The sequence below is a fragment of the Vitis vinifera genome, chromosome 2 (genome assembly GCF_030704535.1).
Source record: "Vitis vinifera cultivar Pinot Noir 40024 chromosome 2, ASM3070453v1".
Lineage (NCBI taxonomy): Eukaryota > Viridiplantae > Streptophyta > Magnoliopsida > Vitales > Vitaceae > Vitis > Vitis vinifera.
In genome coordinates this window covers 20,246,740-20,274,592 of record NC_081806.1, presented here as the reverse complement: position 1 = coordinate 20,274,592, position 27,853 = coordinate 20,246,740, and the positions used below count along the sequence as shown (strand labels likewise).

The window sequence follows — 27,853 nt, the reverse complement described above, 5'->3', positions numbered from 1 at the left end:
TCAAGACGTCAACCAGCTCGGGTGAAATTCTTAATGGGAATGCAATCCAGCAAAATATGACCTCAACATTGAAGGTATGCAATGCTTTCATCCATGTGTTAGTGAAAATTATTAAACAAAAAAGTATGATATATATATATATATAGAGAGAGAGAGAGAGAGAGAGAGAGAGAGAGGGAGAGAGAGAGAGAGAAAAGGTAAGTAAAAATTCAAGCCAAGGGGTGGGGGGCTTCTCATAGGCCGAAATAAGTACAATGTACTCTGCAATCGGGACCGGCGAGTAGTTTACAAGGGGGAAGAGAAACCATAAATTAAATGAAAACCCAAAACCAAGAAATAAAAATGGAGAGTCACCATTACACCCTTATTATAACAACAAAATAATGACTCAAAATTACTACCATATGTTGCCTATAACTAGAAGAACCCCTCGCCCCCTTCTCTCTGGAGCGCCTGCTCTCCCTTTAGAAGAAAATAACCCAAATTCATCAAACTAAAAGCCCTATAGTCTCTGTACTGATTCAATCCCCATTAAACACAAACTCCATAGATTTTTACCATCCCTAATAGAAAAACTACGTTTGTGCTGCAGCAAGTACAAACCTGAGAGGAGATCTATGCATTGCTCCTTGCTTGGGATGATTGCCTATCAAACAGCCCAAACAAAAACCATTTCCAAATTGCATGGCAATCATCCTTTGACGAATGCTTGTTCACATATTTAGGGTCTGTGCAACTCCATGACTTTTAGCCAAGCAAATCCTTGAACAAGTTGGGATTCTGGCTCATTGGGGTCACGCCCATTTGCCTCACCAGTGCGTCTTTTTCTAAGGCATCTCTAGGGTTTGGGCCCTTAGCATGCCCAGTTTTGTTCGTGGTTGACAAACCAGGTATAAGATTAGCATCACCTGCATTAGTGGTAAAAGGATTTGCAATAACACTGCTCTGCCCACTTGGAGGGAACTCTGAATACATTGACATAATATCAGCTGCTTTGGTATTATCAACAGCACCATGATTCGCAGCTGAAGTAGCTTGAGTTGGGTCGAGAAGCCCTTCCAATTGCTTAAATGGATCCACAGATGAAGCACTACTAGTAACAGTTGGTTCACCCAGATCAAGCAAGTCGGGAGGTTGTTGAAGTGGAGCTGCCTTCTCTGATACAACTCCAGTAGTAGATGAAGCCACTGCCTTTGGCCCCTGGGACTTCTCCACAGCAGGACTAGTGGACCTTGCAACCTTGTGGCTAGTAGAAGACGGTCTTTTCTCTGTTTTTGAAGGACCCCCAAATAGTGAAGCAGCAAGCTTCTTCTTCTCTGAAGAAATTTCAGCTTGTGCACTCCTAGAATCATAAGAGCTATCACGTGTTCTTGAGGTGCTAGTGCTACTCACATCAGATTGTGTGACCCCATTTACTGCCTTATGGGAAGTAGAATCCGAGGAAGACGATGCAGGAGAAGAGTAAGTTGGCCTGCCCCACTTCTTTTGAACTCCATCAAGTCGCAGCCTGAGTTCCGTTGACCCTGTATCTGATACAGATGGCACAGATGCAACATGGTGCATTTCTACAGGATAAGATGGCTCAGGTACTGGAACAAGTTCAGTTGAGGGTGCGAGTGAAACAGGAGATATCCTTGGTGGTGCTGAAGTCTTTGGGAGCTCATAGGCCTCAAACCTAAGGGTATGTGTAGAAGTGTCATGCTGATCTTGGCTTCTGAAGTTACTAATATTTATCATTCCAGAACGCTCATTCTCAGGAATATAGGGCTGAGCCCCTTGTTCTAATGACCGTTCAACATAACTGTCAAGGAATGAAAGGTTTTTATCAACCTGCAAGGAGGACTCAGAGATGTTAATAGAGTTCTGGTAGCAAACATTGTTCAGGAGAAAATATGGACAATCAGATATTGTTGTTTCCATTTCTGATTGAAACAATATGGAAAAACATATCAAGTAGAGAATTCCATTTAAGATGTAAAACAAATATGGATTCAGCTGCTCCTCTCTGTGGGCCTCTTGTACTGTTGCTTTTAGAGGAGTTCCACTTAGTGGTATACAACTCAACTGGCTTGCTGTTTGTGATTCAAAAGTTCGAGATGGTTGGGGGGTTATCTTTGTATATAGTTTTGTATAGAGAGGCATCTTCTTACTTTTATCAGAATCTGTATTTTGCGGGAAGGACCTCTCATCCTTCTCTTGTACCTTTACTATTATTATCATTAATATAGTATATATTTCGTTTCTGATCAATATATATATATATATAGATTGTGTAAATCATATCCTGATACATTGTATAGTGGTTAGAGTTTTATGGGATATTGTTTTTGGTTTAGTTGATGTGAAATGGGTTTTTCCAGAAAATGTAAAGGAGGTCTTAGCTAGTTGGAGGGGATCGTTCGTGGGAAAGAAAAGGAAAAAGATATGGGATGCCATTCCGTTGTGTATTTTTTGGACGGTGTGGAAGGAGAGGAATAGATTAGTATTTTTTTTTTATCAGAAACGAAGAGAAATATATTAATAGAAGGAAAGATACAGGAGAAAGAAAAGAAAAAAGAAACAACAGAAACCACTAGAAGGATGAGAGGTCCTTCCTACACAAACTGAACAACAGAAAAAACACCCAACATTAGCTAAAAACAAAGAGAAACCCCCACAAAGTCAAACTTTTGAAGCGCAAACCTCACTCCAGTTGAGTTGTAACACATTTAGAGGAACTCCTCTAAAAGCTGAAGAACAAGAAGCCCAAAGCGAGGAATAGAACAAAATCAAAGCGAGGAATAGATTAGCATTTAGGGGGGGGGGGGGTTTGAACGTTCAAAAGTTAAAGAATTTTTTTGTCTGTGATTTGTGGAGTTGGGCCAAATTTTATGTAGGTGAGGAGGCGTTCTCCCTTATAGGCTTCCTAGAGTGGATAGCTTCCACTTAAAGGGAGGTGATTCTTTTGTCTTTGTTTTTTGAGGCCTTAGTTGCCTTGTATACTTCTTGTATGCTGTGCGGCGTTTTGCCTTTTTTAATGCATATCCTTTGCTTATCAAAAAAAAAAAAATATATATATATATATATATATAGATTCAGCCAGTAAAAGCTAACCTCAATGTCTTCACAACTAGCATCTGATGGCATTATAATCTCAACAGCATGAGCATCTAGGGTGACAACTGCTTGCAATTCATAGGCACGCTGTTGTAAATCTGTTGAGTGGGATGCTGATAGTTCTTCGATCAAGGATTGACACTGCAACAAGAGAACAAAGGATTACTAGATACCCATAGATTACACATATAACCTGCATGAGCTTTACGAAATTTCATAAAAATGAGTTCCAATTTTCATTTCCCACCCGCACTGAGAAAGAGATCATCAGACTGATATAAAATTTCATGAAACATCAAATTTAATCAAGATTTTGATCTTCCAATAATATCTTGACATTGTTAAGGAGTGATTTTAAGAGCACCGACCCAAATTTTTTGTGATCCCTTAATCCAGATTTCAAATTTAATAAAAAATGTAACAAAGACCAAATATGTTTAATACTTGACATTTTTTTTAAAGGTTATGTTTAATATTTAGCATTTAAAAAGTGTTCCCTACATCATTCCCTTCTTTTCCTTGGAATTGCTCTCTTAACAATTTTTACACCATCATTTCTTTTTTGATAATAAGGAAAATTAATTTCTTCCTACTAAAAAAAATCGCATCCTGCATGCGCAGACATTAGTGATGCATGCCCCTCTAGAAAATGCCTCAAGTGGCATTTCCCAAAATTAATAATCCAAAATACTTCTTCGATTCTAAATGGTTCACATCCTACCAAGTCTAGAGCAAGCATCACATGTCCCAAAATCAACTAATACATGAGATGGCACCCAATCATCTTAAAATTCAAAAGAAAGTATCCCACTAACCCATCTCAGCTTGAAGAAAAGGAGAACTTGTTATTTGTTATAATTAAAGCAAAATAGTTTCTACATTCACAAGTATCAGCACTTTCTGACCCCCAAAGTGAGAAGTGCTATTCAAGGGTGCTAAAGAAAGGAAAAGAACTGCATGACCTAGGGTGGGGTGGGGTGGGGTGAGGTGAGGTGAGGTGAGGGTGGGAATTCTTGGTTGGGTTTTGAGAGACTTGGGAAAATAGGAAATTTCAACAATTGAATTCTGGGATTGCTCTACTTCCACATTACCTACAGGCACCACCCTAGTCACCCAGGAAATAAGACTGCTTTACTACCACCAACTGACAACACACTGAACTCTTGGAAAATAATACCCTTTGTAAACACAATTATCAGAAATATGAGATATGAGAGCAAATGCATAGCAACTAAGGAAATTTTTAACTCATAAAAGTAAATCTCAAAAGTTGCAATGAAACCCAAAAAGGAAGCAAGCCTTGTTAAAAAAACTCAAGAATCCACATATTTAGAAATCTAAAAAGGGAAATCAACAGTTCATATTACCAATGAGTAAATTGAAGTTTAAGTGGTTTTTCACATGCACATGAGTACTTATGTACAGAAGTGGCTTTGGATGGATAAAGGGTGAGACACAAGCTAAAGGCCTCAACAAGCTTACCTCTGGTAGCATATCCACTTTTCTTCCTGCTGCTATTTCAAATGCATATACTTTCATCAGCGCTGTAACAGCATATGCCTTCAAAAAACAAGCAAAGAATTACCATCACTTCAAGAGAATTTAAGAGAAATAACTTCAGCAATAATAATTTCAATACCAAGAAATGTCTCTAAATACCAATAAATTATCTCCCAGAAGCAGATAATCATTGGTTAAAATATTAATAAAATTGAAATGCAAACACATTTGTTCAAGTTCACAGAACATATGCAAATACATGCACTTTAACGAATAGCATCTCCTCCAACAAACTACAAACACACATTTGTTCAAGGGCCACACACACTCATGAACTTCACCAAGTAACATCTCCTTCAACAAGCTATTATCAGAAGCAGATATTCATTGCTTCAAATATCATAACACATGCACTGTTGAAACATATCATCAAGGGAGTTTTTTCCTTCATCACCTTACACCCTACACAGGTACCAATTATCCAATTGCCTATCCACAATTTTTTTGTCTTCCACTCAAACAACCTAATCATTATTAACTCCAGTACACAATTGTCCCTCAGCAAGATAAGAAGCACAGAGAGTACGGCGTGTTTTCTCATATGTGCCCCAATAACATTGGAGTTATTGCTTTATGTTAAGTATAATGCAAAGAGTTGCAACTCAGTTCTGAGCACCAAGCATATTCTCAAGCATTGTGACTAGACATCTGGAACATAAAACAGATCCCTTTTTGGTACTTAACCATGCAAATGAAATTTTAACATTTTCTAGTGCTTTCACACATTGAAATAAAATGGTAAAAAATCATTTGATGATTAAATGACATAGATTTTTTATTTTTATTTTTTGAGAAGTCAGGTGATCTAGAATTTTTAATCACACAGCCAACTAAGAAGCACGGTTCAAGATGTTAACCAATCATGATCACCAAAGTTCAGTGAGTGTCTAGCAACTTGTGGAAGTCAGCCTGAGTTGGATAGAGCTTTCTGGAAGATGATGCCATTTATTCCATCAAGATGACATCAGAAATTTTAAAAAAATTACTAATATAATATACTTCTTGATCAACTGTAAACGGGCAATAACTATTAGCCCTTCAAGGTTCTCATGCTGTTTTACCCAAGAGAATTGAGTGTTTGCCCTTTCATGAATGAACTAATTGGAGTATGGTTTAAGCACTTGTACCATACATATATACATGCATATATATATATATATATCCTCATTAGGACATTGAACCTGGAACCTCCCACAAACCTCATTAATAGGTAAATTTTTTTTTACCCATTAGGACATAGAACCTGTAACCTCCCACAAACCTCCCCCATCTTTACCACTTGAGTCAGACATCAAGGGTAAGTGTTTATGCCATATAATGTTCACGATGTACATATAATACAATAAGAAATATGAGAAATCCTTCAATATGTCCTGTGAACTTCAGCATATGGTACATGTCAGATTTGAAGGTCAAATAGAATCCCAAATTAAAGAACCTAGAGCACTGACCATCCCATTACAATTGGATTCCATTAATATATACAGTTGACCATTTGGAAGAAAAAGCAAAAGATGACATCGGAGAGAAACAGAAACCTGAAATATAGTTAATGCAAGTAGGAGACTGATAAAAAGGTCAGAACGTTTCTTTCTTTTTTTTTTTGATAAGTCAACAAAATGTTAAAACACAAGTGCTAAAAGGGGCACAACCAATATACACAGGCCCATACAAGGAATAAAAGTGAACAGAAAAGAGAAAGATTCCTACCCCTTAAGTAACATTTGAAACAACAATTAAATCTACAACAGAAACTCTTCCCTCTCCTAATGATCTACCAAATCAATCAAATGAAGAATTCATAAAAGCATATTTAACTGCTCTGGCCATTTCAAGCCATCAAAAATTCTCCATGTTCCTTTCAGATATATCAAAATGGCCAAAGTGGGATTGTAAGCCACACTTTCCTTTTTCCCTTGCAATTTGTCCCACCAACTACTTAAAAGCATCCTTAATTAACCCATTAAAACTCAAATACAAAACATTGAGAAAATAAAAAACCTAAGCTCGTGCTAGCCTCCTTTCAAATAAGATGGTGCAAAGTATGAATCTTTGCCCAAACCATTTCCTAAACAAAGAAACCAACTTGTAGGGTAGGGAGTGGGCAGGTGCTCCCTGTGCAGAAAAAATATGCTATGATCTGAACTCAAAGAGAGTAGAATGATATCACAAAGAATCTTCCATTTTCAGCCTACTTCCAAGTCTTAAGAAAATAATAGAAAACTAAGAACATGTTGCAGAAAATTTTCAGATAGATTGTAATCTAATGAGCAAGGGAAAAAAGAAAAAGTGGCATATGTACATAACACTAGGAAACCAGGAAACAAGTTTAGTTTCCTTCAACTCTAGCCCTTCAAAAGCATATGAATAGTAGAGGAAAACAAAAAGGGTAGATTAGATTCATGATCACAACTTTATGTGCACACAAGTATTTTGGTATTTACACCCATTCATGAATCTCCTTTCCCAATTTTAGATCTACAAATAATTCATTTAACTTGAAATAAATAGGCATAAACAAATTTATGCATTGAAAACTCCCTAGTGACAGAAATAAAGCTTTTGGATATGAGAAGTATACAGCAAACATGCCCTAAACATGAAAATATAGCCTACTTAAAATTTGGGAGGACATTGTCTCTTTACTGAAAATCGGAAACATGTTTAGAACCAGCAGTAACTAGAAAAACCAAACCATATAACTAAACTTGGTTGACCAATAAAAACCTGACAAAACCAATGCAAACACAAAACTCATAAAGGCTGAGGAATACCTTAACAGTGTCATTGCTTGAATGGGCCTCTGCCACATCACATAACTTTCCAGTGATATAGGAAGCAGAATACTTTCCACCCGCAGTTCCATACTCACCCAAAACCCAACAAATAACCTGTAGATCAGAACCAACAACTAAGATAATAAACAAGAGTTTTGTGAATAATGCCTACATGCAGAAAACAAATGACAAAAATAGTGTCCAGATAGAACAGAATGTACCTGAAGAAATGCAGACGGAAGCTTTGGCTCTCCAATGATACGTAAATACGATTCCACCTGCAGCCAAACCAGAAAAAAAATGAGAAAATAATAAAGTTCCCATTTAAGGCACAAAAGAAGGAAGAATAAGTAGAAATCAGGATGTTGAGATGGAGAAATGGAATAACAGAGAACAAACACCCAAGAATGTCCAGAAGTGGTGTTAATAACGAGTGCTAGAACAAATTTTATCAGAAACACTACCACCAGTGCAATCTGCAACCATGTGACCCATAAGTTGTATTTGTTCACACAGAGGTACTTACGGGACATTACAAGTTTTCTCTCAAACTGGATTTGATAGTTTGCCTAGTGTCAGCTGAGCAGAGGGCATCATAAAAGAACATCGGGAACAGGAATTACAAGTTGTTTCAAATTGGCTAGAAGTTGGAAATTTAAGGAAAGATGTGTTCCTCAACCAAAACAAGAAGGAAAAAATAGACCTGCACCAACAAAACCAAATATACTCATAACTCTACAAAAACTTCATTGGAAGAAAATCCTCTTAAAAAACCTCTAACAAGGATGCTCCATGCCAAGTTATATATCTCTAGAGTGTTCCAAGATTTTGCTTACCCAAGCACCCCTACCCTCAGACACCCAAGAGATAAATCACAGCTGCATTCCCTTCAACAAGAATGCTATTAGCCCTAGAGCCTTTGCCACCAACCAGCCTTCAAACAAGGCTAGAATCTTCACCTCTATAGTCAACACAGAACAAGAGAGCTTTGAGAAAGGCCCAATAACACAGCCATGCGTTTGGTAACAACACCAATTCTCATCCTGTCTGAATTCCCAGACAAACACTCATCAAAATTTAAGGCAAAGGAGAAAGGAGGATTAGGTGTTTGTTCTCCCTCTTTACTAAATAAAGCTCTTCTTTGCAAATGGTGTTGCCGTTACTCAAGTGAAGGGGAAACACTTTGGAAGGTCATAAAGAGGAAATATGGGGAGGAAGAAAAGGGGTGGCAGTCTTGTGAGGTGAGACTCTCATGGGGTCGGTTTATGGAAAGCTACAAGGAGTGGGATTTCCAAGGGTGTGGGCTAGCAAGGATAGATTACTTTTGTATATTCCCACTCGGAACATAGCTTCTAGAACCTCATTTTTTTTATAGGAAACAACAATTATATATATTGATAGAAAAAGAATTACAAAAGAAGGATGAGGAATCCTCCCTCCAAAGAAAAAACTAAACAACACAATAAAAGAACAAAAAACTACACTATGAAAACTACGAGCAAGCTCTCTTGGCTAGACCATCCCGTTGGAACTACACACTGCTAGTCAATCCAGTTCTAACACGTTAAGGGGAATGCCCTTAAAAACCATAGAACAAAAAACCCAAAGAGAAGCAAGGAAATGAATGGAATCCCAAAGATTCTCTAAATTCCTAGCTATCTCCTCAAATATCCTAGCATTTCTTTCCTGCCACACAACCCAAATTACAACAATGCACGCATTTTGCCACAGAACTATCCCTCTCTTGGAAGTGCCAAAATCTTTATAATTGATGAACATCATGTCTGAAATGCTTTCTTGAACCTCATAGTCGTATAAATTCTTGAACTTGGAGGTTCTTGCTTTCTTTTGTGTACTTTTTGGAGGATTTCTCATCTTATTTTTACTTACTTCAATATACTATACTCTTGTTTCTCATCAAAAACAAGGAGTGGGATTTCTTCAACTCAAGAGTTTCCTATGTTGTAGGGGATGGGAGCAAAGTGAAATTTTTGAAAGATAGTGTAGTGAGAAGCCTTTTTGCAAGATGTTTCCCACTTTGTTTGCCTTATCCAATGCAAAAGAGGCGTGGTAGCAAATTTATGAGAGCAAAAGGAGGAAGAGACTGAAACTACTGTTTTGCGAGGAATCTAGATGATTGAGAGTTGGATGTTGTGGAGCGTTTCCTAATTAAACTCCAAGGTTAGTAGGTGAATAAGGAGGAGGAGGATAGAGTAGTTTGGAAGGATGATACAAAGGAAGGCTTTTGTAAGAGCCCTTTACTCTATGTTGGAACCAGAGTGTGTCGTCCCTTTTCCTTTAGAAAACTATTTGGAATTCTTGGATTCCTTGTAGAGTTTTTTATTTATTTATTTATTTTGCTTGGGAAGTGTGTTAGGGGAAGGTGTTGACTTTGGACCTACTCTAGAGAAGAGGTTGGTCATTAGTCAACAAGTGTGCTCTTTGCAAAGAGGAGTCAAAATCCATTGATCACATTCTTCTTCATTGTGCTAAGGCAAGAATCTTATGGTTGTTGGTGTTTTCTATATTTGACATCCCTTGAGTTATTTCTATCTTAGTAAGGGACACTCTACTAGGATAGCATAGTGCTTTTGTGGGTACAAGGCATAAGAAGGCTTGAAGAGTGACTCCCTTACGTATTTTGTGGACTATTTGGAGGGAAAGAAATCGAAGAGTGTTTGAAGATGAGGAGATGTTAGATCAAAGTCTTAGAAGTTCTTTCCTTATCAGTCTTTTATCTATGGATTCTCGTGTATATAGATGGGAGTATTATGTCCTTAATTGATTTTGTAAATTGGTTGGATTTTTGTTGAGGAAGGGAGTAGTTTTTTGTTTTTCCTTTATTTGTTTTGCTTATTTCGCTCATTGTATACATCCCGTGTAATCTTATGTGTGTTTTTTGCACTTTTAATACATTCTCTTATTTATCAAAAAAAAAGAGTTTTGGAGTCTCTAAGGGAGGAGACTACCATACAACCAGTCTTAGCATACCTTTCCTTGGTAAAGCATGTAAAGGGAGTATACTACTTCCCACATGGACTTTGGGGATTCTTCAATTTCTTAAAAAATTATAGCATCCCTAACCCGACCAAATGCCCTATTAATGGCGAGCTTGGCCCCTTACCAAATCACCCTACCCCTTCGACCGTCCCCAAGACCAGTGGAAGTAATGACCATCAAATTTGCCATACCACAAGTGGGAAACCAATGCAAACCCACTAAAAGAGTTTATTCCAAAACTTTGAAGCAAGAGTGAAGAAAAAAGATGATCCACAGATCATTACAATGGGAGAAAAGGATACAACTCTCATGAACTAGATACAATGTTTAAGAGAGCTTTACATTGACCCTAAGAGAGCTTTTACTTTACAAATGGAATTTGCCTGAGGAAAGGTGTGAGAAGGATCACACATAGAAACGACATGAAAACCATACCCTCTCATTTGAAACATAGGAAAAGAGGCAGCTCTATTCAAACAGAGAAAAAGGTGGGGGAGCATCAATTTCATCTCTTGAAAGGTTTAAAAGCAGCACCTAGTTTGGGTATTCAGAACCTCATTACAGAAGGAGATTCCTCATCTGCTATTTTCTCCACTTCTTGATGAGGCAAAGGCCTTATGCGGCTTGATCTTGGACAAGGAGATTTCTCCACCCTTCTCAAGACCTTTTTCCCCCTCTCTTGGAGATCCAAGGGTGGTACCTCATGCAGTCAATGGTTTGGGCTAGAGGGAGCTAGATCCATAGAGGAATTTCTTGGAAATTTATATCCCCTTTGTTAGTAGAGTAGGGCCTGTGGTTTTGTTTGTGGTTGTAGATTCTCTTACTTTTCTGTAAAGAATAGCCCATCTTTCGTTGTTCTATTGTTTGGTAATTTCAATTGGGTTTAATACACTTTACTACCTCAACCTATCTCATGTTTTGCACATTACCTCCTCAAGTTTAAAATCAAACAAATTACCTTCCAAACTTCTTAAAGACCAGCACTATGTCTTTTTTGTTAGACGTTGTTAACTTAATTGGACGGAAATGTCATGTGTTGTGCATGTGACTTAATAAGTGAAGATAGATTTGTAATTTGCATCACCAAAACAAAGTTCTCCCTCCTTCTTCTTCGTTCTTCCTCTGAAATCCTAAATCCTCAAACATCCACAAATCCAAAGCCCTAGAATCCTAAAACTCGAACTATGTGAAGAAAAAACACAACTAGAATATTAATGGATCTTCTTATTCATTGCTATTGTGGTAATGATGCTCGTATTATGACATCTTACACTAATCTAACTCCAGGGAGAAGGTTTCTGTGATGCAATAAATATAAGGTAATAATGTCTTTGATTTCCAGATTTATTTTTGATCATTTGCTTTTTGTAGACATTTTATTATTATATGTGTTAAATTTTTGACACAAAATATGGAGGATGTGGATTTTTCTTGTGGTACGATGCTCCAATGTGTGATAGGTCAAAGAAAATCATTCCTGGATTGTTGAATAGATGGAAGAAGAAGGGGAATGAAGTGTTTGTTTATCGAAAAGGGTTAAATGCATGTTTTGGTTGATCATTCCATGGACGATATGTTTGGTTCTTGAGGTCATCATGCTACAAAGAAATGGTGTTATTTCTAATGAAGGCTTTGAAGCTCTGTACCCAAAGTTACCTGGAAATTTGTAAATCGGATGAAGGCTCCCAACTTGGTTTTAGTTTTGTATTTTTTGTAAACAAATTGAACAGATGAGAAGTTGTGGTTGGGGCCTTGATGGAATTAAGCTATAAAATCATGTTTTGAAATTAATGGAATGACGAGATTTGTTGATTGTGAGCAGAAGGTCAATTTATAACACCAGTTTGCATTCATGCTCTTGAACAATTTGTTTGTGTCATGGTCTTGAACTTTTAGTTTTTTTTTAATTGTTTGTGTCAAGCTCTCCATTCAAAGACATTATTACCTTATATTTATCACATCCCAAAAACTTTCTCCCAGGATTTAGACTAGTCCAAGATGTCATAATACAAACCTCATTACCACAATAGTAATGAACAAGAGGATCCATTAATCTTTCAATTGCGTTTTTTCTTCACAAAGCTTGAGTTTCGGGATTCTAGGACTTCGGATTTGTGGGTGTTTGAGGATTTAAGGTTTTAGAGGAAGAACAAAGAAGAAGAAGAAGAAGGGAGAGCTTTGTTTTGGTGATTCAAATAACAAATCTACCTTCACTTATTAAGTCACATGCACAACACATAACATTTCCTTCCAATCAAGCTAACACCATCCAACAAAAAAAAAGGCATAGCACTTGTCTTTAAGAAGTTTGGAGGGCAATTTGTTTGATTTTAAACTTGAGGGGGCAATGTGCAAAACATGTGATAGGTTGAGGGAATAAATAGTATTAAACCTTTTTCAATTTATTAGAAATATTTGTTTCAATCCCCCAAAAAGAAAGTCGTACTTGTTCAAAAATGGCAACTTTAACAACTCAAGAATTCACGTCCTTTTTTTTTTTTTTTTGATAGGTAAAAACAATTATATTAAAAGCGCCTAAAACATGCCTAAAGCATACACAGTGTATACAAGGCCAAAAAGGGGAGGGATTCACAAAAAACAACACCTTCGCCTCACTTACAGCCCAGCCAATCAATAAAGTCAAATAAAGACAATTCACGTCCCTTTCTATTGTACGGAAAAGCAATAAATCTAATAGAATTGAGAGCTTTGTCTCCCCTTTTCTTTCTAAATGGGTGAGGAAGTAAACATGGCCTAATGCAAGTTCGAAATATTGAAGCTACAAAAAAGACAAGTCTTCATCCTCCTGGATTACACAAGATGGATCTTCCACAATAGCATTATTAACATATTTAGCTTACTGGATAAAATGCAAAAGAAAAAAAAAACCATTATTCCATCATCATTACCTCTTGTTCCATTATTATGTTTCAGTTATGCCAAAAAATAATTCAGAGCACATTCCAATACATTCAATTCACATCCAAACCATAATATTCACCAACAACCTCACATAAAAAATAAAAAAAACAAGAAGACAAAAAATCATATATACCACAAAAGCACCCTCCATAGATAGTAACATGTATTCATTTTTTATGGGAATAGATATAAGAATTGACAAAAATGGAAATGAAGTGAAATTGATTCAAGTGACATACAGCAGATGATCTAAGCTGACAATCTGCAGTATCATCGTCCTCTCCGAACCCCTCCGCAATCAACCGCATCAAATTATCAGCCACCTTAATATTGACCAAATCTCCAGCATGCTCAAAGACTTTATTCATGGTCTGTAAACACATAAGGAGAAAATCTAAGCATTAAAAGGTAAAAAAACACAAGCAACCCGTTCATATACAATCTGGAATGGAAAAGGCAACAATATAATTACCTGGATAAACCAATGGTTGCTTGGTGCAAATTGCTCTGCCAGTTCAACACATCGAGATGCTATTTCAGTTTTGTAATGATTATCATTAATGCTTATCATGTAATCAATCATACGATCAACAATCACTTCCACATTTGAAGACTTGGTCATTCTATATAGTAGCTCAAAGGTTTTTCGCTTTAGAGTATCATCTGGGTCCTGTGTCATCAAGCACATCAAACTTGGATTAAAATACAAAGAAGATACACCAACTTATCAATTTTTCTTTCTTGATAAGCATTAATAGGAAAGGGAACATGGCAAACTTTGATCAAAATTAATAAATAAATAAGTGCACACACAAGTACATGTGCCAAATAAGCGCACACACAGTAAATAACAGTGTGTAGTGCAAGGGCAAGGCTGTTAAACCAAAAGAACAGTGGATAATTGCCTAATGTGAGATGGAGTGAAAGAACAATGAAGTTCTTAAACCAAAAGAAATAGAGAGAATTATTACACATCTTACCTAATGTGAGATTAAAGGAGGTACTTTTTCTTAATAGGAAAATTAGGATAATTGCCTATCCTAATTTGCCTTCTAAAAACTCCTAAAGTCATAGGGAAGGGGGATTTAGGGTTCATGGAACAGTTCCTCTGCAGGCTCAGAAGAGGATTGTGGGTCTGACTTCAAGGACCATTTTTTTTTTTTTCTTTTGATAGGTAGACTTCATGGACTTCAAGGATTATAGCAATGGGGAGTAGCCTGGACAACTTGTTTGCCAACAATTATGGCAGAAAGTAGCTTGGTTATGCTGTTATAGGGTACAGGAATGATGTATTTCTGGAGTTGCACAAATAATCCTCAATCTGATGAAGCCCAGATATGCCTTGACCCAGGTAGGGGAATCTTGGACTTAGACTCTAGATGGGCGGTGAAAAAAGGTTTCTAAAGAAGATTAATTTCTTCTGGAACTTCTAACGTGTCTAATGGGTAGGTTGTAGGCATCATTTTGGCACTGCATATGTATAAACATTCTAACCTTTCAAGGATTCTGGCCAGTCTCCTACCCCCAGTTTGTGCAAATAGCCTATTTCCTTTTATAACTGTGGTCAATGAGATTAGTGCTTCCATGAATGGTACCCTCAGAAAACAACCTTTGTTTAGATACCCTCTAGCCAAAGAAAACCCTACTGCTTCTTAGCATTATCACCTAAGAAAAGGGACCTACCTTCAGCAAGTTTGAGGGGTAGAATCTTACTAGCTACGTTGCATCTAAAGATTGAAAGGCCCAGGGTAGTAACACACACTTTCATCGAAGGGAATTTTTCAACCTATTTAGGTCAAAAATTTATTAAAGGAGGTTTATGAACCCCATACATAGGATTCTGGACAGTATAGTAGGAGATTGGAAGTATTTGTGTTGAGTTTTTTTGGGGGTGGAGGATGGTTCCTTCTGATTTTGGACTAAAGATGCAGTAATTGTGGGGATTCTAGGAGTGCAAGGGTTTTGTACAATTAGTTTTGGTCCACCCTTCCCCTTACATCCTCGACTAAGTCTAACTCACAAGAACATCCTATTTGTAAAATGTTAGTTAGGTTACTCTTTCTGATGATTAGATTCTGGGCACCCCTGTCTCCAATTGGTATCATATCATGATGGATTCCTAGGTTAGGACTGTTTCTTTCTTAATTGAGAAAGTTTGGCTTCAACACCTGCACTTTTAGAGATGCTATTAGGGGCTTTCATACCTGGACTCTTCATTTTGACCCAAGGTACACATGTCGATAGATAGGATGGGTGTGGGAATGAGATCTTGTTTTTTTTTCTTTGTTACAACCAGTTAAAAAGGAGATCAGTTTATAATTAGTTTCATTTTTTTCAAAAGAAAAGTTTATTAGAAAGTTGGTTTTTACTAGAAAGTGGTTTGTACTATAGAGTGGTTCTTATAGAGAAGTAGAGTGAGAAAAAGTAGAGTGCTAATTTTAAAATAACAAAATTTAAAGAAATAAATTATATGGGATGATTAAATTAAACAAAATAGATAAATTAGATCAACCTTTTAGCGGTGCATAAGTGGGACAAGATAAAAATTTAAAATAAAATAAAATTATATTCATACATGAGTAACAAATAGTTTAATCTACCAATATTTTTTTGGATAAATAAAAGAGATAAAAGTGCATTGAAAAGAGCCGCCAAAACAGCGACTCAAAGTGTACAAAGTAGAAATACCTCCCCCCTCCCAAGCTAGAACAAACAATTGTCAAACACGGAGGAGCAAGAAAAACCCCACCCTCAACTAGAACCCACCCAATCAATGAAACCAACTAAAGTCAAACTTCAACCATCTGTTGTGAACAATTTTGTCAACCAAAGAAAGAAAACAAAAAAACTTTTAAGTCTTTGGATTGACAGCACATCATCTTCAAACGCAATTCTATTCCTTGCCTTCCAAATCGTCCAAAAAATACATAAAGGGTCTGCTCTCCAAACTTCCTTTCTCTTTTTTCCCACAAATGGCCCATCCCAGTCCAAAAGCTTCGCCTTAACTATGGCTGACAGCACCCACTGCACCCCAAAAAAAAGAAAAACAACGCTCATAAAGTCCTTGTCTTGGCACAATGGAGGAGGATGTGATCTATCGATTTTTCACGCATTTGGAAAAGTTAGCATCTATTCGCTAAAGGTGAAGTTGGTCTAAAGTAAGAGTTTTTCCCCACGTTGCTTCCCACCCAAAAAAACTCACTTTGGGTTGCACACAGGCTTTCCAAATAACATTCGATGGAAAAGAGACTGAAGGGCCTGAAACTAAGGCTTTGTAGACAGACTTAACGGAAAACTTCATATTTAGTCTTTATCCAAAGCACCCTATCTTCCACATCTCGTTGAACACTCTTCCCATTGAGGCCTAATAAAAACGTGTGCACCTCATCCACCTCCCAATCATTGAAAGGTTTAGAGAAATGCGGGCTCCAACTCCCTCCTCCCTCAGTGAAACTTCACACATCTTTCACCCAAGCGTCCTTGGAAACAGCTAGAGCAAATAAAGTAGGAAACCAAACACGAAAATGTGCAACCCCACACCATCTATCCTTCCAAAATTTCACCCTTTGACCATTACCCACCACAAAAGATAGTCTACTACTTACAACATACCACTCCCTCCTAATTGCTTTCCAAAACCCCAAACCATACCCATCCCTCACTTCCTTGAAACACCAACCCCCTTGCTCCTTCCCAAACTTTCCCCTTATCACTTGATTTCAAAAGGCCCCTCTCTCATTTGCAAACCTCCAACTCCATTTGCACAGAAGCCTCTTATTTAGAGTAGAGAGACACTTTACCCCCAACCCCCCTTTGCTTTTGTCTAAGCAAACCAATGCCCATCTAACAAGATGAGGTTACCGCTCAAGAGACCCACCTCCCTACAAAAAATCCCTCTAAATCTGCTCCAACCTCAATCTAACCATCCTAGGTAAAGAAAGCACAAATATGAAATAATTGAGCAAGCTAGCCAAAGTGCTCTAAATCAAGGTAATCCTCCCTCCTTTGGAGATGTATTGATTTTTCCACCTTGCCAGTCTCTTTCAAAACCTCTCCTCCACTCCATCCCAAGCAGCCACAGATTTATAAGGAGCACCTAACGGCAATCCCAAATAAGAGGATGGGAGACTCCCAATCTTGCAACCAAGTTTTGCAGCTAGAACCCCCACGTTTTCCATACATCCCATTGGGATTAACTCACTTTTATCCAAATTAATTCTCAACCCTGAAATGGCCTCAAACCACATTAGTGTCCAACTTAAATACATCATTCGATCCTGAGAAGCCCCACAAAAAACCAAAATGTCATCGGCGAACGATAAGTGAGACACCTAAGCCCCTTCACCTCCTCGACCCCTCACCTTATAGGCCAACAGAAAACCTCCATTTATAGTTCTCCATAAAAGGCAACTAAGTGTCTCCATAGCAATCACAAATAACAACGGTAAGAGTGGGTCCCCCTGCCTAGAACTCTGGAAGAAACCTGAGGAAGTCCCATTAACTAGAATAGAAAAACCAGTTGTGGAGATACACCACCGCATCTACCGAAGCCATTTCTCCCCGAAACCCATCAAACCCATAACTGAAAGCAAGAAGGACCAGTCCACATGATCATACACACCTTTTCTATATCAAGCTTGCACATCACCGCCCTCTCATTGCTCTTCAAAATCGAATCTATGACTTCATTAGCAACAAAGGCAACATCCAAGATTTGTCTTCCCTCCACAAAGGTAATTTTGGGCCTTAGAGACCACCTTGCCTACCACTAGCTTTAACCTATTAGCTAGCACTTTAGCTAGCCACTTATACAGCCCTCTTATCAAACTAAATGGCCTAAAATCCCTTAAGTCTTCCACTCCCCCTTTTTTTGGGATCAAAACAAGGAAAGTTGCATTCAAACTTCTAACAAAGCAATTGTGGTCATGAAACTCCCTGAAAAACCCCATTACCTCCTCCTTCACAAACCCCCTAGAATGCTGTCAAAAAGCCATAGAAAAACCATTAGGCCCAAGCACTTTGTCCCCACTAAAGCCCTTAAGAGCCTCAAAAACCTCCAGCTCAAAAAAAGGCTCCTCCAGCCTAGCCACTTCAACAGCCTCCAATCTTGCAAAAGACAAACCACTAATACTGGGCCTCCACCCTCCAGCAGCAGACAGCAAGACCTTAAACTCATTCACTGCTCCTTCTCTCATCTCATTCTCCTCAGTTAACTAAGAACCATTGATTTTAATCCAGGCCATCAAATTCGTCCTTCTATGAGCATTAGTCATCTTGTGGAAAAAACTAGTGTTTCTATCCCCTTCCTTCAGCCACACTTCCTTTAATCTACCAATATATATCTTTAACTAATGTTGTCTTTGTATGGATAATGAAGAATTTGTTGGAAATCAACTATTGATCTCACCCTTGATTCCAAGGGTTATTTCGTTGTCTCCGACTAGTCCAAGGCTATTTTAGGAAGTTTGATTTAGTCAATTTTGTAATTAGATTGACAGATATTTATACCATTGATTTAGGAAGTTTATATTTTTTTCTTTCTAAGAGATTATTTCTTTTGCATAAAGATGTATATTCTCCTGTGAATAATGTAACATTTTCTCAATCAGATTCTAAAGCAATAAAATTGGCAAACCATATCCTCATCCGTGGCAAGTTAGCTAGGACAAGGAGTTTGTGGACTTTGTTTTTTTGCTATTCAAGTTTTCTTGGTGCTCCTGAGGTCTTTGAGAGAGTTTTGTTGCTAGTGTAAAATGGGATTTTTGTTGAGAGGAGTCAAAGGATGTTATTGAGGCTTGTTCCTTTGTATAGAATTTGGTGTGTCTAGAAAGAACAAAAAAAGAGAAGTTTCAAGGCCAAGGAAAATTCAAAGGTGGTAATGAAGAGCACCATTTTTTAAAGGGTTAATTCCATTCACCTCCCCTGAGGTTTCGACCAAATACATCTAGCTTCCATAGGGTTGAAATTTCATCAAATACCTCTCTTATCATTTTCATTTCTTACTTTCACCCACCTTCCCTCTCACTCAAAATAAGGGAGGTGCATGATGAAATTTCAAACCTATAGGGGTTGGATGTATTTAGCCAAAACCTCAAGGGAGGTGAATAAAATTAACCCTTTTTTAAAATTTTTGTCATCTTAGCCCATAATGTCTCTAATTTTAAAGTTAGTTCCTTTTTAGATTTCTTTGCCAGTCTAGATAGAAAGTAGGTTTTGTTTGTTTTCTTCCTTCTTTGGTGTACTTAGTATGCTACCTGAATACTTGGGTTGTGCCTGTTTTTGTTAGGCACCTTTGATTTTTTTTTATTTTTTTATTTTTGATAGGCAAAAGAGCAATATAGATTAAAGACCCAAAAAAAGGCTACACCAAGTACACAAAGAGTATGCATATGCGCTCCAAAGAAAAAAAGAGAAAATCACTCACCTTATTGGCAACCTAACCAATCAATAAAATCAATCACAAAGAAGGACTCTTACCCTAGACCCCTTTTAGTCCATTCTAAAAAGTTACACAGAAAAGAGAAAATTAGCTCTCGATCTGAAAGCTCAACATTTTCAAAAGCTATTATTTTCCTCTCTTTCCAAATAGTCCAAAACAAAAAAGAGGAGCAACATTCCATGCCTTCTTTCTCCTCTTTCCAACGAAGCAGTTGTGCCAACTAAGAAGCATTGCTTGGACTAAGGTATGAAACTCCTAACCCACTCCAAACAAGAAGAAGACCAATAGTCATAACAAACTTGCCTTAGAACAATGAAGAAGGATGCAATCGCAAGATTCCTCCTTGTCTTGGCATAGAAAACATCTGTTCACCAATATCCACCCTCTCCTCTTCAAGATGTCCATAGTTAGAATCCCTTTCCATTCTACTTCCCAAACGAAAAAACTCACTTTTGTTGGAACCCAAGAATTCCAAATAAGCGTTGTCGAGAAAGATTTTGAACCCCTTTGAACCATACCATTATAGAAAGATTTAACCAAAAACTTGCCACCTCGCGACCATCCACACAACCTTGTCATCTACCTCCCTATTAATTGATTTACCTTGCAAACACAAAAGAAGTGCTTCAATACACCCCAACTCCAAATCTTGGAAATTCCTTACGAAACAAGGGTTCCAAAGCCCTCCATTATCAGCTTGCTCCCGGACATCACAAACCCAAGCATCCTTTTTTTGATAGGTAAAGAAAAGTCGTATAAAAAGTAAAGAGGAGACATAAAAAACAGTGCCCTCAGAATATACAGGAAGTAGACAAGTGAAGCCTAAAGGCTCAAAACAGAGGGGGAGGAACAGAAGCAAAAAACATCACCTGTCCTTACTTAGAGCCTAACCAATCAATGAAACTTACAAGAGAAACAGGGCACATATCTACAAACACCCTAAACCAAGACCACAGGTTACATACAAAAGAATTTTTCAATCTTTGGATTGATAACTCCTCATTGTCAAACACTATCAAATTCCTTTCGTTCCACGCTATCCAAAATATACACAAAAGGGCTGCTTGCCAAGCCTTTTTACAAGATTTACCCACAAACGACCCATGCGACCCAAGAAGAGTTTCTTTCACTGAACAAGAGAGAATCCAAGACACACCAAAGAGGGAGAAAAGAAGATCCCAAAAAACCCGAGACCTTGCACAATGAAGAAGAAGAAGGTGATCAACCATCTCTACTTCAGAGAGGCAAAAGAAACACCTATTTGTCAAAAAGAACCCCCTCCTTTGAAATTGGTCCAAAGTTAACACTTTCCCCCAAGATGCTTCCGAAGCAAAGAAAGGCCACCTTAAGAGGCACACTCGATCTCTAAATACTACCACTAGGGAACGAAAAAGGATCTCAGGTCTCCAAGATGGAACAAAGAGATTTGACCGAAAAGGTCCCACACCTCGAAGTTGTCCAAATCACTCTATCTTCCAAATCCCTGTAAACTCTAGATGCTTGAATCTTTTGCAGAAAACGCTTCACCAAATCTAGCTCCCAATCATTAAAGGCCCTATAGAAAAGAAGGGTCCAACCACCCCCTTCACCTTCAGGGTTCTAAACATCCGCCACCCAAGCTTCCTTAGACATAGAAAGGGTAAATGAGGAAGGGAATGACTCACTAAGTGGCTCATATCCACACCACTTGTCCAACCAGAATCTCATTCTCTACCCATTGCCCACTTGGTAGGCTAACCTGCCACTCAAATACTTCCACTCCTTCCTAATAGCTTTCCACAACCCCACACCAAATCTCTCCCTCATCTCACGAGAACACCACCCCCCATCCTCTTCACCATACTTTTGACTGATGACTTGTTTTCAAAGAGCCTCCTTTACATTGGCATACCGCCAACTCCACTTACACAAGAGAGCTATATTCATCAGAGAAAGATTTCTCACACCCAAACCACCTTTCCTTTTCTCCAAATAAACTGTTTTCCACCTTACAAGATGTGGTTTCTGCACAAGAGCCCCCCCACTCCAAAGAAAATCCCTCTGAATCTTCTCTAACCTCAACCTCACTTGTTTTGGCATGCAAAAGAAAGACATGAGATATATAGGCATGCTAGACAAAGTGTTTCGAATCAGAGTGAGTCTCCCTCCTTTTGAGATATGCTGTCTTTTCCATATGGCTAGCCTTCTTTGAAATCTCTCTTCAACACCATCCCAAACCTCCACAGATTTGAAGGGGGGCCCCCCAAAAGAAGACTTAAATAGCAGGAAGAAAGGCCTCCCACTTTGCACCCCAACTCCAAGGCCAAATCCTCTATATTAGGCACCCTGCCCATCAAAATTAGCTCACTTTTCTCCAAATTTATTCTTAAACTCGAGCAAGCCTCCAACCACATAAGAAGTCAGCTTAGATAAGTCATATGGTCTTGAGACACCTCACAAAACACCAAAGTATCATCAACAAATAACAAGTGAGATATCAAAATCCCATCACCACTCCTACCTCTCACCCGTCAACCAGATAAGAAGCCCCCACTAATAGCCCTCCTCAAGAGACAGCTAAACACCTCCATGGCTATCACGAATAAGTAAGGGGAGAGGGGATCTCCTTGTCTCAAACCCCCCTAACTTTAGAAAAAACCAGAAGGAGAGTCATTAACTAGAACAAAAAATTTCACAGTAGAGATACACCTCAAGCATCCTTTGAGGTGGCTATAGCAAATAAAGATGGGAAAGAGGTCCTCAAAGGAGTGTCCCCACACCAAATGTCCCTCCAAAATCTTTTTCTTCTTCCATTGCCCACAACATAAGAGATCTTGCTTTTGAAAGCATCCCACTCTTTTCTTATAGCCTTTCACAACCCTACACCATAACCCTCCCTCACCTCCAAAAAGCACCAATCACCTTCTTCTACCCTATATTTACCAATGATTACTTGCTTCCACAAGGGCTCCCCTTCTACAGTGAACATCCAACTCCATTTGCCTAAGAGAGCCATGTTCAAAACAAAAAAAATGTGTATGCCCAACCGTCCTTCCACCTTTGGCTTACAAACTTTGAGCCAACTCACTAAGTGAGGCTTATTTTCAAGAAACCCCCCTCCCCACAAAAAGTTCCTTTGAAGTTTTTTCAATATTTGGCACACCCTTTTTTGAATAACAAAAATGGATATGAAATAAATGGGAAGACTAGACAAGGTACCTTTGATAAGAGTCAATCGTCCCCCACTTGGATAAATTTTGTCTCTCAAAAAATACACACACACACATTTTTTTTTTTTTTTTGATAACCAAGTAACCTTCCATGGCCAAGCCCTTAAGACCCTCCATGGGGTACACACACACACACACATGTTGTGCTTCTAAAATGACATAAATATTGTTTTGATTTTGATAAAAATCAATTCTTAAGATATAAAATTTCCACTAGAAATAATTGCTATTAAAATTGCATTAATACATTTGAAATTCCAAAAATTAAAACATCATAAATAATATGGCAATTTTTTTTTTACACATCCTTTGTACTTACAATAATATGCCTTGCACTAATGTTTCATTTTTCTCTTTTCATTATATCAAGAAAATTTATCTTCATTTCTAATAAAATAAAAATAAAAATAAAAAGAATAATATATGCCTTGCACTAATAAAAAAATAATATTGAGTACGTACAACAAAGAATAAAGTAGATATAACTCTGAATAAGCTACCATGAACCTCAATGATAATTAATTTTTCAATCATGCTAATGGACAACTAGCTATTGAGATCCTTTTCAGCCCGAGTATCCATATCCTAAATCTAGGAATTCAAAGGATTGGATACCGAGGCATACCCACACCCAAAACCAAGTCATACAGGAGGTGGAAATCAAATGAAGCATTAGTAGATGGGGATGTTGCAAATTTATGTAAACCTTAAAACCAAGCTTTGATGAGGAACAAAGCCACCTTAGTAGTAAAAGATGCCCCCAAGGAAATGGGCCAATCATGGATAACCTCAGGTCTCTGAAGTCACTAAGGAACTAGAGCTAGAGGAAATCATCCTAAGAAAGGACATGTCAAAAAAGAAATAGATTAAGAAGATGTTACAAATATTTATCTCTGAGTCTGAAGTCACTAAGGAACTAGAGCTAGAGGAAATCATCCTAAGAAAGGACATGTCAAAAAAGAAATAGATTAAGAAGATGTTACAAATATTTATCATTCATAGATATATTCAGGTTTAGGGTGTGGTTCATCTATATGCCATATCTGGTTTTCCACTTGGAGCCCAACCCCCCCGCGCCGAAACTCCTACTCTATTTAAGGGGATAACGGCAATATCGATGTCCTTGGTGATATGGTCTGATGGACAGAGACATAAATGAACTAAAAGTAATAATTAAAATTAAAATTAAAAAAAAAAAAAGAGGGAAAATAATCATATTGTTAGGACGGATCAGCTTGCATACTCCAGGGTGAAAAGTAGACTAAGTGGGTAAAAAAAAGGAACATGAACCAGTTCACAACTCCAAAAGTAACAAAAAAATGGTCTTTCTTACCTCTAAGCAATCAATGACAGCCAATTGGTGTTGTTCAGCAATTTCTGGACTTATCTTTATCAGTCTACTAAGGGCATCAATGCCCATATACTTTAGATTATGACTATCACTCTGCCAAAAGGATAATAACAGAAAAACATGAGTTACAAAATATGGCAACCAAAAGCTCTAAGATGATGATAATCAGGAAATTAGTAGTTGTGGGACGCAACTAAAAAGGTGTGGAGACAAACCTTCAAAAATCTGGAAATTACATCAGCAGCAGCTTCTAATAATTTAGGGTTTGGATATATAGAAGAAACACAGCATATGCACTCATAAAGAACAGCATTTCCTATGTTACTCGTCGAATCACACTTCCTGAATATGTCACCCACAACAGTATACATGTTTTCGCTTGCTTGTCTATCACCACTGCCCAGCAATGCCAGAATTTTCAACAACCTGATCTGCATAGTAGAAAGTATAATAGGTAAATGGTCTAGATCTCAAAGAGATGCATATCACAAGCACACATAAAGATTTGTGGGAGATGCAAGTTGTGGGATAAAACCAACACTCAAAAGACCAAAGGATTACATACCAAAGTACTCAAAATTTTATAAAATGTTTACATTCTAAAGCCGGATAAATCAGTTTTTTTCACATTAGACAACTAGAGAAGCAAGAAAATAACCCTACTTAATAAGTTTTCAAATATAACCAATTAATTAAGGAATCCATCAATTCCCGATAAGTGAAATAGGAAATTTCCTTTTTGTGATGTTCTCTTAACTTGATTGTCTTCAAGTACCAATGCCATCCATCCCCCACAACAAAAGCAAACCCCCACCCCCTCCACCAAACCTCATTTGGCTATTTGGTTGACAAAAACAAAAACAGCCCAATAAGGCTGGTAGGACAATGAATACCATCATCTAATAAATGCTTTCAAAGCTATTGACCTCCTAAGTTTTTCATTGATCTTTACATTCTGATAGTTTCACATATGTGGGTTCCCATATAGTGAAAACCCAAAAGCCCAAACCGGAACAACAGTTAAATGGTCATTCTGCTTTCACAAGGAAGCAACCCAGTAGATAAAATTAGGAGGGTTACCGTTTATATTTATAGAACAGTTACCCAAAATGCAAATACCATGTGACCTATTCCATTTCAATCACCAGCAACAGATGTACAGTTCTCATACAGCCAACAAGACCATTTATTTAACAAAATGCAAATGTAAACATGCAATATGATCTTTCAATCCAATCAACCAGGCGCAGAAGAACCAATGTGACAATTTAGCCACTTCATACTATTGGAGAAACCCTTAAATAAGAACACAATCCACCCACAAGCAGTGCCAGCTATAAAACTGAATCGGACTGAAATATAGTAAATAGACCTGAATGAATGGAGCTGGCATCTGATGATAGTCATAAGTCTTCGGTAATCTACGCTCAGCTACTTGTTTAAGAATGCTCACAAAGCTGATGACCAAATCCTTGTAAGAATTGGCATCTACTGCAATAAGGTCAAAAAGAGGGCAAAGTGTTGCACCCATGACTCCAGGATCATTATCACAAAGCTTCTGCAACAAAGATAAATAGAATATTTAGATATTCATGAAGAACAGACATGAAAAGACCAACACCAACTGCCCTTTATAACATAGTAAAAAGACAGGTTCATTAAAGCATACACCTTTTTTTATCAGTTTCTTGTATATTGTGGAGAGGAACCCTCGTCCTTCTGATATACTTTTTATCCATAATTAATACATGTTTTGTTTCTAATATAAAATTTAAAAAAAAAAAATTCAACCTTTTTGGGTTGGTTAAAAGCGGATAATGATGACACAGCTTCACCAAGTACAACACTTTTATTCTGTTTTTTTTCTTCCTATGTAGAGAATCAAATATGGATTAACCGATCAAGAAGAAGATTTCTATGATAATAGGGTTTTTTAAGTAGTTCTTTTCTACAGCAGTTAACCCCAGAGGAAACGAATCATCAGTTTGTCCATGATTTATTTTGACAGGGGAAGTTTACATTTACAAAACGAATAGACTTCTAGGATTCCAACTTTCCTCAGTTTCGACAAAGAAAAGAAAGTCATTGCATTCTAATTGTAACTTTCCCAAGCAAGCCAAAGTCAATAATTCAATCCAATCAATGGATGCTTTCAGTAAATTCTTAGAAAAAATATTTATGCCTAATGCTGTTGCACATCCGGATCAGTTCTCAATGCACCACACCCAGTTCACATAACTATGAGAGTATGCTGTGGCATGGTTCTCACTCGCTTTGTTGGTGTTATTTACCAATTCTTAGTCTTTCCTAGTAAAAATTATGACCATTATTCTATAAAAAAAGGCGCATTCCAGAAACAATAAAGCAGGCAATTCTAACAAAAGCAAAAAAAAAAAAGAAAATCAAGTTTTAAACCTTTCTGAAATTGGAGACGAGATGCGTGACCGAGGACGGTGAGCGCTGATAAAACCGATGTAGGGCCATGATGGCCTTCTTTCGAACCGCTTCCTTCGAGTGCCCAAGTAGCTCCACCACCTGCGGAAGCACCGCGGGAATAGTCTCCTCATTGATCAACTTGCAAACCGCATTCAGCGCGGCGCAAACCACTAAATAATTGTCCGATTTGAGATCCTTCTGAATGGTATTGACAATGAGTATAATCAAATCATGATCCTCATTCAAAAATAGAGTCACCGCCAAGTACCCCGTCCGCTTGAGGAGAAGGGAGTCGTCGTGGGTCATCTTGACCGCATGAATGTAGCCGAAGGAGGCATCGTGACCCAGCATCTCCACGTACACCAGGCGGATGATGAACTCCTTCATCTTGCGCTTCGGGATGTCCGGCTCCACGATTCGACGCTTGAGGGTTTCGATCTCGTGGAGGACGATGCGGTCCTCTTCCGCCTTGGATCGAGCCTCGCCGATGGACTTGACGAGATCCAAAAACTCCTTGGAATTGCCGAAGCCACCCTGGGAGCCCATTGCGAGCTCCCTACCAATCGTCTTCAACTGCTCCAGCTTGGCGCCTCCTCAATTCCTCACAAAGTCTAGGGTTTCTGGAGGAATTTGAATTGAAGGAGATGGATCTGTGGAGAATTGAAACGAAATTTGTGAAGAGAATTGGGGTTTTGAGAGAAAGAAAAGGGGTTTTCAGAGCTTGGCGTGTGGAGTCGGGGAGTGGGGAGATCCAGAGAGGGTTGTTTTGGATCTACGTAATAATGAATTTATGAGAATTGTTCTCTTGAAACAAAAAACACAAATCACATGTTTAGAATAATCCTCGTTCGAAATAAAACTGCTTTATACTTCTATAAAATATTTTTTATATATAGAAAAATAATTTTTTTTACAATAAATAAATAAAATAAGTTTCTAGGCCAAAGGGTGGGTCAAATTTTTGATTTATTTTATGGATTATGTTAAAGTTTTGATCTATGCTTTTTGAATAAATGACCAATGAAAATAATCTCATCGAGTAATTATTGATTAAAATTTAGAA

General features: G+C 37.8%; 1 protein-coding gene across 1 annotated transcript; it reads right to left on the bottom strand.

Annotated features, from left to right (window-relative positions):
- Positions 1 to 208: 208 nt before the first annotated feature.
- LOC100249377 (AP-4 complex subunit epsilon) lies at positions 209 to 27,853 on the bottom strand. The gene is made up of 11 exons (XM_010646179.3): positions 26,770 to 27,853; positions 25,727 to 25,912; positions 24,570 to 24,785; positions 24,337 to 24,447; positions 13,828 to 14,025; positions 13,595 to 13,726; positions 7,655 to 7,711; positions 7,431 to 7,547; positions 4,579 to 4,656; positions 3,094 to 3,237; positions 209 to 1,830 (listed from the first exon to the last, which is right to left on the bottom strand). Exons 1-11 carry the CDS (start codon positions 27,334 to 27,336, stop codon positions 748 to 750), a joined length of 2,889 nt encoding a protein of 962 aa, XP_010644481.1. The 5' UTR covers positions 27,337 to 27,853; the 3' UTR covers positions 209 to 747.